This window comes from Danio rerio, chromosome 14 (genome assembly GCF_049306965.1).
Source record: "Danio rerio strain Tuebingen ecotype United States chromosome 14, GRCz12tu, whole genome shotgun sequence".
NCBI lineage: Eukaryota > Metazoa > Chordata > Actinopteri > Cypriniformes > Danionidae > Danio > Danio rerio.
In genome coordinates, this window is record NC_133189.1 from 12,793,806 (window position 1) to 12,807,500 (window position 13,695).

The 13,695-nt window shown below is 34.9% G+C and overlaps 1 protein-coding gene across 4 annotated transcripts in view; it reads right to left on the reverse strand.

Moving 5' to 3' along the window:
* The window catches only part of myot (myotilin), an 85,191-nt gene that overhangs the window by 10,650 nt on the left and 60,846 nt on the right, over positions 1–13,695 (reverse strand). For 2 of the 4 annotated variants that reach the window (XM_073922577.1, XM_073922580.1), the window contains 3 exons: positions 12,287–12,431; positions 12,094–12,195; positions 7,494–7,531 (listed from right to left, as the gene is read on the reverse strand). In XM_073922577.1, the coding sequence (XP_073778678.1) occupies positions 7,494–7,531; positions 12,094–12,195; positions 12,287–12,431 (285 nt within the window). Of the gene's footprint in view, positions 1–7,493; positions 7,532–12,093; positions 12,199–12,286; positions 12,432–13,695 lie in introns of all 4 variants that reach the window. The other 2 variants (XM_073922576.1, XM_073922578.1) reach the window with 1 other exon arrangement.

The window sequence follows — 13,695 nt, forward strand, 5'->3', positions numbered from 1 at the left end:
TTTTTCAATCTCTAATTATTTTGTTTAATTCCACTACTCGCTTTGTTTAATTCCACTTCGCAGTGCAGTATGACAGAATTTTGCTTGCTCAAATGTTAGTGTGACTGCAGCCTTACTGTGCAGACCTGTAATATGCAAGACAATATTTATATCTGCTGATTTCTTAATTTTGTTATACATTTTGTTATTTATTTGTTTCGTGCCAAAACAATAAAATAAATTTGTCTGAAAAATGTTATGCCTTCTATTTTTAAATAACAGCTAAGAATACTGATTAATTTTAGTAACACTACAATAACTATATATGACATACTATTAATGTGTATGCAGTATAATGCTGTGATTTGTAACACTACAATACAGTAATTAACTGTACACAGTTTCCAGTTAGTTACCACTGCTGCTCTATTACAGTAATTAACTGGCAACACTGTTGCCAGCTACTCCCTGTATCGGTTCAGTTACAGTAAATAACTAGCAACACTGTTGCCAGCCACTCACTGTAATGGTTCAGTTACAGTAAATAACTGGCAACACTGTTGCCAGCCACTCACTGTAATGGTTCAGTTACAGTAATTAACTGGCAACACTGTTGCCAGTTACTTACTGTAACCAAACTTTTACAGTGAGTGGCTGGCAACAGTGTTGCCAGTGTTCTACTGTAAAAAACCCTGGTAAGGTCTAACAGTGCAGGTCATTAAATCTTGATTACAGTGTATCCAAACATATCTTGTAACACAGTTGTGTACCATGCCATAAAAATTCAAACATACACAATGAATATATAAAACAATTATGACATGAAAAAAAGAGGGGGGGGGGACCAAAACCAATAATAATACTATTATTATTATATTATTATTATTTTAGTAATAAAATTCAATTTGATCACAACTTTATTTAATCTGCAACTAAACTGTTAGAGATGCATTTATTTGTCATAAAATCAATGAAAAGTCTCTCTCTCTCTCTTTCTCTCTCATGTATGTACACTGTTAGACCTTACCAGGGTTTTTTACAGTAGAACACTGGCAACACTGTTGCCAGCCACTCACTGTAAAAGTTTGGTTACAGTAAGTAACTGGCAACAGTGTTGCCAGTTAATTACTGTAACTGAACCATTACAGTGAGTGGCTGGCAACAGTGTTGCCAGTTATTTACTGTAACTGAACCGATACAGTGAGTAGCTGGCAACAGTGTTGCCAGTTAATTACTGTAATAGAGCAGCAGTGGTAACTAACTGGAAACTGTGTACAGTTAATTACTGTATTGTAGTGTTACAAATCACAGCATTATACTGCATACACATTAATAGTATGTCATATATAGTTATTGTAGTGTTACTAAAATTAATCAGTATTCTTAGCTGTTATTTAAAAATAGAAGGCATAACATTTTTCAGACAAATTTATTTTATTGTTTTGGCACGAAACAAATAAATAACAGAAAAAGTATAACAAAATTAAGAAATCAGCAGATATAAATATTGTCTTGCATATTACAGGTCTGCACAGTAAGGCTGCAGTCACACTAACATTTGAGCAAGCGAAATTCTGTCATACTGCACTGCGAAGTGGAATTAAACAAAGCGAGTAGTGGAATAAAACAAAATAATTAGAGATTGAAAAAAACAAGCCAGAGAGGTCATGTTCTGATCTTTGATTGGTATCAAGCAATCACATGATGTGATTTCGCATGTCAGCGTTCTCCAAGCTTGAACTTTCCAATGCTGCGAATTATGAAATTTGTCGCATGAGCTATCATTCCAGGTCTGCAGTACTCACATGCGTATGAATGGAAGTCTATAGGGAGAAAAGTGCAGTGTGACAGGGACTTTAAGCTGTAACTCTAATTAAACACACCTGATTAAACTAATTAAGGCTTGTTAGAAATCTACAGGTAATGTTGAAGCAGGGTGGGTACTAAACTCTGCTGCCCTGCAGTTCTCCAGGAACTTGGAGTTTGACCCCCATGGTATACAGCAGTGCTGCTCAATCCTGTTCCTGGATATCTACCTTCCTTCAGATTTCAGTTGCTACCCATATCAAACACACCTGCCTGTAATTATCAAGTGGTGTTCAGGTCCTAATTAATTGGTTTAGGTGTGTTTGAAATGAATAGCAACTAAAATCTGCAGGAAGGTAGATCAGCAAATGAACAGCAAAAAACACAACATAATTATTTTAAAGTTTAAAGTTTTAAATAATTAAAAACTGTGTTAAATCTCAATAAAAAGTTTAGTAAGTAATTATAAAAAATAAAGTTGGCAACACCGAAAAACCAAAGGATCCAATCTTTTATTGTTATAATTATCTCATGACAACAAACTTTATTATTGTTTCTGATATAAATTCATAGGTGGAAACACTGCTCTGAAAAATACTTAGCAACAAACTCACAACCTGGGACCGGACAGTGGAGCTTTTGTGTGTGGATGGCTATGTGTATCATGTTTTTGTGATTCCCTGTGATGATGTGCACATGTTACCTTACTGAGATGAAGGAATTTAATTTTGGCTTAGTTGCCAGAAAGATACATACAACTGTTAGCATCTGTACATTATGGCAGTATGCAAAATCCAATAAATACTTAAACAAAAGTAATGTAAGAAGTTATATGAGGAGAGGCTAACTAGCTAACAATGTAGCTTTCAAGTACACAGTTCAAGATAACAACAATATAACTTAAAACACAGCCTTATTTTAGAAACTCTCAAAAACATTTGAACACATTTTACTTACTCATTGTAGATTCTTATTTAAAGCTTAAAACATATCAGACTCTACATCTGAATTGATGGACAGAGAATAGAGCGCACTCAGCAGTAAACAAATCAAACACCTGGCTCCCTTAAAGGGCCAGCATTTTCTGAAAACTATTTCTAACACCTTTGTGTTTAGAATAAGACAGACAGCCTGTGGGAGTGTATGGTGATGCCTAAATCATTATTTTCTGCCTTTAAAATGCACGTCTATATAAATAGCAACATAAACCTTCAGGGAATTTATTGGAATTAATTCTTTGCACTACACAATTTCATACAAAGTCTACTCCTTTCACAGTAAAATAATGTGTTAATAAATAATAAATGTTTTCTTTTATTACAGCAAAACACTGGCTATTTTTCAGTTATTTACTGCACAATCTACAGAGTAACAGTGCAGTTATACTAATTAAACACACCTGATCAAACTAAATCTAAAGGTAGTGTGTTGAAGAAGGGCTGGAACTAAATTCTACTAGGCTGCGGCCCTCCAGGAGTTTGACATCCTTGGTACATAGCATATTTTCAAAGGAATTGCCTACATTTATCACAATCATGCACATATCATTGAATAAAAACAATAATATAAAAACAATATACAAGCGTCATCCAAAGCAAAAAAATAAAAAATAAATAAATATTCTGATCCTCATGTTGTTCCAAACCTGTAGTAATAATAATAATAAAAAACAAATAACCTGATTAATACATTTATTTAGGAAAGTCTTTATACTATACTGTTAATGCCATTTTTACCTACTTCATTTGAAGTTTTCCAAACAAATTCATTGAGTCTCTGCGAAAATGTTTGTACGTGCTGTTTAACATATTTTTTAAATAACACATTTTTACTAGTTAATTAGCAAAATACTAATATTCAGCTTAAAGTGCAATTTAAAAGCTTAACTATTGGCTAAACTAGGCAAATTAAATTAATTATAGAATAGTAAACAAAGTTATAAAAATGATTGTGATAATTTGGTTGCTCTGTGTGAATATTTTTGCCTTTAAATGCATCTCGTCGATATCTTTACCTTTTAATTAGCTCTGTGACATTGACATTGGTTGACTCCTGATACTCAATGTTAAAAACATAAAAGGAACCAAAGAAAACACAGAAATGGCTGCAGAGAAATTTAGCTTATCATCAATGCATCGTCTCACTTTCTCCTCAATACTGACCATACACATACCAAAACTGAACAGTATCTATATATATATATATATATATATATATATATATATATATATATATATATATATATATATATATATATAGCAACATAAAGCAGTACATGGGGTAATAATGGTTGAGCAGTAATTTACCATTTATTATCACAGTAACTATCTGTAATGGGTACATAAAGTAAATTACTGTAATTTATTCTTTGCACTACAAAATTTCATACAAATCCTGCTCCTTTTACAGTAAAATACTGTTTCCTTTTAATACAGCAAAACACTGGCTATTTTACAGTTATTTACTGCATAATCTACAGTAAGGGTTAACAGTGTATATATAAGTTTTTGTTCAAAAGTAAATAAAATCACAGAAATAATAATTTCAGGCAGTTACTGAAGATAAAAGTGTCTTTCTCAGCTAGTACCATCAAAAGTCAAGCACATTCACAAATGACATCACTGCAAAAAATACTTTTCTTACTTGGATTTTTTTGTCTTGTTTCTAGTCCAAATATCTAACAACCCTTAAATCAAGAAGAATTTTCTAGACAAGCAAAACATTTTATCTTGTTTTCAGAAATAATATGCCAAAATGAAGCAAGTTTTTCCTTGACCCTTTGATGCACTATAAATGGGTCTAAAGTGTCCCGTCTAAGCTTATTTTTTCTATATCTATTTTATAGCTTGTGCATCAAAGGTTTAAAACAAGCAAAATAATCTGCCAAAGGTGTAAGAAAAATAATCTTAATTCAAATAATCATAACAATCCTAGATTTTTATTTAACACCATCTCTAAATTAGCAAATAATCGGTCATCCTTGGAACAAACTACTCCACCGCAAATTAGTAGTGATGACTTCATGAAATTTTTCAGTAATAAAATAGAAGGCTTTAGACAGAAAATAGGAGATGCCAAACTTTCTGCACCGGCTTATACTCCAAATCCTGTAAATATTTCATTAAATCATAATAATAACCTACACTGCTTCAAAATCATAGAACATGAAGAGTTAGTAAAAATTATAAATAGTTCTAAACCAGCTACGTGTATGCTGGACTCAATTCCAACAAAATTACTGAAAGAGCTGCTACCTGCTATAGGAGAACCTCTTCTTAACATTATCAACTCTTCTTTATCTATAGGCCATGTTCCAAACTCTTACAAGCTAGCTGTTATTAAGCCTATTATTAAGAAACTGCAACTAGACACCAACAACTTAGCTAACTATAGGCCTATTTCAAATCTTCCATTTATGTCTAAAATACTAGAAAAAGTTATTTCCACTCAATTATGCTCTTTTCTGCAGACAAACAATATTTTTGAAGTGTTTCAGTCAGGTTTCAGGGCTCACCACAGTACAGAAACCGCCTTAGTGAAAATAACCAATGATTTACTCTTAGCTGCTGACCGAGGGTGCGTCTCGCTATTAGTTTTACTCGATCTTAGTGCGGCATTTGATACCATTGACCACAATATCCTCATAAATCGCTTAAAGTCTACAGGTGTCCAGGGACAGGCTCTACAATGGTTTAAGTCATACTTAACTGACCGCTACCAGTTTGTGAATATTAATAGACTGCCTTCACAAGTCAGCCCAGTAAAGTATGGGGTGCCTCAAGGATCAGTTTTAGGCCCTTTATTGTTTACAATTTACATGCTACCTCTGGGAGACATTATTAGAAAACATGGGATCAGCTTTCACTGCTATGCAGATGATACTCAATTATATATTTCAACTAAACCTGACGAGACGTCTGAACTTTCTAAACTAACTGAGTGTATCAAAGACATCAAAGACTGGATGACCAACAATTTTCTTCTCTTAAACTCCGACAAAACAGAATTATTACTTATTGGGCCTAAATCTCGCACACAGCAGATCTCGCAACTCAATTTACAATTAGAGGGATACAAAGTTAGCTTTAGCTCTACTATAAAAGATCTGGGTGTCATATTAGACAGCAATCTAACTTTTAAAAACCATATATCCCATGTCACAAAAACTGCCTTCTTTCATCTGAGAAATATCGCTAAATTACGAAATATGCTATCCATCTCAGATGCAGAAAAGCTAGTCCATGCTTTTATGACTTCGAGGCTGGATTACTGTAATGCTCTATTTGCTGGCTGCCCAGCATCCTCTATTAACAAACTTCAATTAGTACAAAATGCAGCAGCCAGAGTTCTGACCAGGTCTAGAAAATATGATCATATCACCCCAATTTTATCCTCCTTACACTGGCTGCCTGTTAAATTTCGTATTGAATTTAAAATATTACTTCTCACCTATAAAGCTCTAAATAATCTAGCTCCTGTTTATCTAACCAACCTTCTGTCTCGCTACAAACCAACTCGCTCTTTAAGATCTCAAAATTCAGGGCTTCTGGTAGTACCTAGAATAGCAAAATCAAGTAAAGGAGGTCGAGCCTTCTCTTTCATGGCTCCTACACTCTGGAATAGCCTTCCTGATAACGTCCGAGGCTCAGACACACTCTCCCAGTTCAAAACTAGATTAAAGACCTATCTGTTTAGTAAAGCATACACTCAATGCATCACCTAGCGGGTTCCACACTGGCTTCTGCATCTTGCTTATATACACTATGAACAGCAGCTCCGCTAATTATTTTCTTTATTCTCTATTTTCACCTGGGGATACTCATCCCGAGGTCCTCAGATTATGCAGAGTCACTGATTGGATCCAAGACCAGCGACGTGATGATCCCAAGGATTCCATATCCGGGACCAGGCCATATCCTGAGCTGCTGCTGCGCTGATGGTCGTGGGGAGTGGAGAACATGAGTCTGATTCCAGCAACGCTCCAGGGACAGACGAGTCTTCACTGAGGCCATCTTCCAGCCTAAACCACGGCGAATGAAGTTCTGCACAAGACTTTTGGCCAGCGGAGAAATTAAAATGGTCGTGCCCAACTGAGTCTGGTTCTCTCAAGGTTTTTTTTCTTCACTCCCATCAGGTGAAGTTTTTTTTTCCCTCTCCGCTGTCGCCACTGCCTCGCATGGTTCAGGATTGGTAGAGCTACACATCGATGAATTGGCTCTTCAGTGTTTGAACTCTCAGTAATGATTAAATCACACTGAACTGAGCTAAACTGAACTGAACTGAACTTAAACAGTAAAACCTGAACCACATTGTTCAAGTTACTGAACCACACTGTTCCAGTTACTATGACCTTTTATGTGAAGCTGCTTTGACACAATCTACATTGTAAAAGCGCTATACAAATAAAGCTGAATTGAATTGAATTGAAAATGAAAAAAAAAAAGATTATTTTTCATACCCCAATGGCAGATTATGTAACTTGTTTTAAACGAAAAAAATAAATAAATAAAAATCACTTAATATTGGCATATTATTTCTAAAAACAAGACATTATGATTTGCATACCTAGAAAATGCTTCTTGATAAATGAATTTTTAGATATTTGGACTAAAAACAAGACAAATAAATCTAAGTGAGAAAAGCATTTTTGAAGTGCAGGCAGATATCCAGAACATAATCATGCACAACAAAAGCAAATTAAGTTTTACCATATTCCTCCAGGGTACTGATCTTCTGGAGACCCTGGCTGTTAGGGAATAGAATAGAATAGAATAGGGAACTTAGACATTGAAGTGTATGTTTACATATTCATCATCATACTATTGATATAGTAGTAATAAGGTAACTGATAAGCAAAATAAAATTGCACAAGCCATTTTAGGCCAATGGAAGGGCTGTTTATCTATTTGGACTTATGTTTCGAAAAACTGCTGAAGACCACTAGAGTAATAATAAGAATTGTGATTAAATAAAATTGCTTAATAAACTGCTCCTCTTGAATGCCATTGATTTTAGCTTTACTTCTGGCATTACAAGATAATATCAACAACATAATATCAGTGCATTCTTTAATGCATCCTGAAGTCATGTTTGTTCTTGTGCTGTACACCTTGTCAGTTTAGTTTAGTCTAGCTGGAGCTGCATTCATTCTTGTTCTGTGTCACATGGCTTGTCCTTTTCTCTGTGTTGAATTTGTTAGCTTAACCTTCTGTTGTAATAACATCTCATCAAATGAAACAATGGATGACCATGCTACAACCTGGCTTACTGAGCAAAAGATGATTTTCTACTGAAGCTCTTTTGTAAATGGGATTATTAAAGGTGCATTATGTAAGTTTGAATTAGCTCACCTCAATTGAACTTTAGAACTGTGACAACTGTGAACTTGTGCAAGCCAACACATATCAGTGGTTTATTATATACATTTAAATAATGTTAAAAATGTTCAATATATATTAATTAGGTTATAAACCTTACCATTTTCTTTGAAGTGCAGTAAGTGCACTATTCTGTGCTTCTGAATGACTGTTTTTAAATTTCTGTTGTGTTTCGTCTGGTGCAAACAACCAAATCGCTTATCACTGCGTATCTTCTTACCTAGCATGTTGTTAGGACTCACCTAATGTTTATGTTTGTATTATTTATATAATTTGCTCATTAATATCCAGCTCATGTGGAACTCTAAATCTATGTCTCATTTCAGAGTCTGCTACATACCAGTCAACATCGGGAAGTGAAAATAAGGTATTTGCCCACCATAATAAGGGATTTCCCCGAATGTATTTATTTATATATTTAGATTTTTTTCATTTGATTACATTAAATAACAGCTGCCACTTTAAAAATGCACAGATCTAACATTATAATGCAAGCATTCGATTGCTTTCCTAACTTTTTATGCTCATTTGGGAAGGAATTAGTTTGAAAAATAAAAACCAACCAAGATCGACATCTTTAGATATTATTATTATTATTAATTATGTGTATATGTCTGTTTAAACCAGGGGTCACCAATCTCGGTCCTGGAGGGCTGGTGTCCCTGCAGGGTTTAGCTCCAACTTGCCTTAACACACCTGCCTGGATGTTTCAAGTACACCAAGTAAGACCTTGATTAGCTTGTTAAGGTGTTTTTGATTAAGGTTGGAGCTAAAATCTGCAGGACAGCGGCCCTCTAGAAACAAGTTTGGTTTAAACACACACCTAAACCCTGGGCTTTCACTTTGCTTCAAACTGCGTGTACAGAATGCGTTTGGGAAAAAGCGCCTGTTTATCACTATGGAGCACGTCAGCTGACAGTCATGCATTTTGAGGATTTCATATGAAGGGGAGACGGAACCTGTAGTGAAAAGGAGAGAGAATCCTTCCGTTGTGATATTTATTTCAAAGTGTTTTCATGCCTAATCAAAGTGAAAGCACCGAACAAACTCACATTTAAGAGTGAGGGGTGGCCCCTAGTGGTTCGGCGGTATGCGTTGCGTATAGGGAAGCTCAGGTCTTTAATGTTTATTGCCACCCTTCAGAGAAAGACTGAAAATATGGCAGAAATACGGGAAAATACCTATACGGGATGATAGCGGGATAAAACTGTAAAATACGGGAGAATCCCGGGTAAAGCGGGAGGGTTAACAGGTATGGTCTGCTACTTTGAGAGCCTTCATGACTGAATGAATGAAATGGCAACCCAGGGAGCTGAAATATAATTGGCAAAACTGGCATTGGGTGGGTTAAATTACGCCACCCTCCTCCCCCCCCCCCCTCCCTCAAAAAAAAAAAAAAAAAGACAGACATTCCGGCATGTAATGGACATTTTCAAAGCAAAATATGACTTCAGCATTGTTTTTCAGATAAAAAAGATTGTTTACTTAGGATGTTTCTTAAATATCTACAAACATATTAGATATATTTGAAACATTAAACAGAATGTAAATATTTTTCAATTATCTAATGATTTGATGATAAAATGATTCATCATAACATTTTCCTCAAATTTTAATATTAGTTTGTTAGAGTAACTCTAACCCTTTTTTATTGAGATAATCTTTAACATCAAAACTCAACATTATCAAAACTAATTTCAATAAAGTAAATTATTATAAATAAGTATTATTATAAAACAAATGGTCAAAAAGAGTTTATTATGGGAAAACCAATTATCCAATTACAGCAATATAGGCAAATCGTTTGAATGGGTATTAGTGGACTGTGTTGGATCACTTCCGTGTATGAAAACGGGATATCAGTATCTTTTGACTTTAATGTATTCGGCCACACGCTTCCCAGAGGTGGTCCAGTTGTGTAAAATTACAGCGAATATAGTTAATAAAGCCCTGTTCAAATTTTTTACTACATGTGGACTTCCCAAAATAGTTCAGATTGACCAAGGATCTAATTTTCTTTCAAAGGTTTTCCAAAAAACATTACTGGGTTTGGGTATTTTGTGTGTTGTATCTACCGCATACCACCCAGAGTCCCAGGGGACTCTGCAACACTGGCATCACACTCTGAAATCTACATTACCAAAATACTGCTTTGAAACCAAGAATGATTGGCATGATGGTGTTCCATTTGTGCTCGTTGCTCTTCATGATGCGAAGCAGAAATCTTTGGGATTTAGCCCTGTAGAATTTTTTGCCATGATGTACAGGTTCTTTAAAGGTTTTAAGAGATCAGATTCTTGTAGTGATCTCGTACCGAAAAGTAATGTTTTCAAGTAAACATTAAGCTACTGCAAAGGTGGTACTTAGTCACTTACAAGAAAAGATTAAGTGGCGGTATGATAAGAGAGCAGTGCCGTAAACCTTTAAGCTGAGTAAAAAGGTCTTGGCATTACTGCCTTTACCAGATTCCTCTCTTGCAGTGTAGTTTTTGGGGGCCTTATATAGTGAGAAGTCAAGTAAGCGAAACTGACTACATCATTAACACTTTAGACGGTCGGAGGAAAACGATGTGAATATATTAAAAACATATTCTGAGAGATCCAGTAAACCTGCAGAAACTAATGTTTCAGAGGAGTAAAAGATCTTATTTATAGTGCATTCACTATTCATCTTTCTGTCATTATCACTTTTTCTGCAAAGACCATTAATATGACCTTTCCACATGTTACAGCTGAATCTTTAAATCAACAGTCATCATCATTATGATTAGTTTTCCTACATCACTTGCATTTATTAGCAGTCTTACTTTTGACCAATGAGAATGCATTTACCATCACTGATCCACTGGTTTGGTGCACTTTCCGAGCTGCTGTTTTCATGAAAGCCGCCAGTTACACCACTCTTTGAAATGTTACCATATTCTCAGTGAGCAGACACTTTTGTGTAACCTTACTCTTTAAACCACAAAAAAATCTTTCACAGTGCATCATCTAAATGTGCCCCAAATTCTCAACATTCTGACAGTCCACAACATTGTGTTACCATTTTGTTCACTTCCTGATTCCTGCTGTGGAAATGAAATTGCTCAGACATGACTAGTGGCTGTAATTGTTGCTGTAGCGTAGCTGTGATATGCTTGAAACTTTTCTCTCCTAGCTTGTGAATGAGTCAATAAGTCTTTCCCCCCAGTAATGCTGAGTAACATAGGTACTTTTTTGTCAGCAGCGATGATGTTATAATCTACAAAATGCATCATTAAAAGCTTCCATACAGCAAAAAGCAAACACCATTGTAGATAACCTAATTCATTGTAGCTACAGGGAAGGAAAGTAAAAAAATAAATCCTAGTGTGCCTAGTTTTTCATGGCTGATTGTGGTAGATCCATGGTCATTTTTTTTTTTCATCCTCATCACCAAAATGTTATTTGTCAATGTCAAAACACAGTGTAAGAACAGATGAAATGATGGCAGCCAACATTTACAGATAACAATGTTTTAAAATATTGTAAACCAGTGGTCTAAAAACTCAATTCAGCTCTGAAGATTTAAGTTCCAACTACCTCAAACTCACACCTGCTTAACAGTCTCTAGTACTCTAGGGTTTTAATTAGGGTTGGAGCAAAACTGTGCAGAGCTGTGGCCCTCCAGGAATCGAGTTTGAGACCTATGCTGTAAACAGAAGATTATAAGGCTATGTATTTTGTGCTGATGTATGGTATTTCTAAATGGTAATTAAGTGTTGCAATAGAAAAAAAAAAAAAAAAAACGTGACCACAGAACCGTGATATAAACTGACAGTTTTGTGAACTGTCCCATCCCTAGTATGAATACAATTTATAGTATTTCAAACAGACCATTGTTTTATATTGAATTGCACAGAAACTTTGAAAAGCAAATAAATGAAACCTCAAATAAATGAAAAAGATAATACCTGTGCAGGCTGTGAACTGAAGGAATTTTCGAGATGAAAAACTGAAGCTGCATTATCAGCACCCAGCAATCTTCTGGCCATCCGTTCCTCATAAGAAATCTTCTGCTGTGGGGGAAAATGATTTCTTAAATGTTCAGTACAGAACTTTATTACCAATAAACAGACAACAAATTTAGACAAATTTGTTTTATACCTGATTGTTTCTTTGTTGGGGAACTTTGTTTCGTAGCTTCTGTTCAAGGTCTTGCATAAGAGCATCTTTAGAGCCCTGAATGTCTTCATCTGTGGCACGAGACACTGGTCGTGAAACATTCTTCTTCAAGATTGGTTTTGGCAACCTATGAAACAGATTTTAAAAACAAATTTTAAGCATCAGTTTTCCAGGCATTTAACTGCAGAATGCTAACCCTTGAGGGGTATTGCACAAAAGTGGAAAGACAGGATAATGGAAAAGAAACACAGTGTAACTTAGTTTAATCTGCTCTTCTTGGCTTAGTCTGTTGCATGCTTTCTGGTCCAGGACAAGAATTTGCAGCTATGTCAAGCCCATTGTTCGTAGCAAAGATGAGTGCAAGTTCATGGCATTAGTTAACAAATCACGAGATTGATTACAGATAGAATAATGCAATTATGGGTAAAACCCGATATGAGCCAGTAATGGGTTTAAAACTCTTACACCCACTGATCTGGAAACTTTCACTAATCAGGGAACTCCCATTACTTTCATTCAGAAACATATGAGGTGAAACTTATGACTTAACACACACACACACACACACACACACACACACACACACACATATACAGTTGAAGTCAGAATTATTAGCCCTCTTCGAGTTTTTTTCTTCTTTTTTAAAATATTTCCCAAATGATGTTTAACAGAGCAAGCAAATTTTCACAGTATGTCTGATAATATTTAAAAAGTCTTATTTGTTTTATTTGTTTTATTTTGGCTAAAATAAAAGCAGTTTTTAATTTTTTAAACACCATTGTAGCGACAAAATTATTAGCCTCTTTAAGCTATATTTTTTCTCGATAGTCTACAGAACCAACCATCATTATACAATAACTTGCCTAATTACCCAAACCTGCCTAGTTAACCTAATTAACCTAGTTAAGCCTTTAAATGTCACTTTAAGCTGTATAGATGCGTCTTAAAAATATCTAGTAAAATATTATTTACAGTCATCATAGTAAAGATACACTCTTACACTGTGGTCAATTTAGTTAATCCAATTCACCTGTACCGCATGTCTTTGGACTGTGGGGGAAACTGTGTACTCCAACTGACCCAACCCGGACTCGAACCAGCGACCTTCTTGCTGTGAGGCAACAGTGCTAACTACTATACAATTTTGGATTGGGATGCTTTAAAACAATATATTTGTGAATGTCAAAAAGTTGACATTTTGTAGTTTGCAATAAATTTTTTATTTTTTTGCATTAACTCATTTGAATTTAAATGTATTTTCCCCTTTCCTAAAGTTGTTAGATGAACAAACACATATTCTAATGAATATAATGATTTAACAAAACTGTTTTGTTTAAATGCACCAATAATTATGTGCTATACTCACTGAAAAATAGATAAAATATTCATTT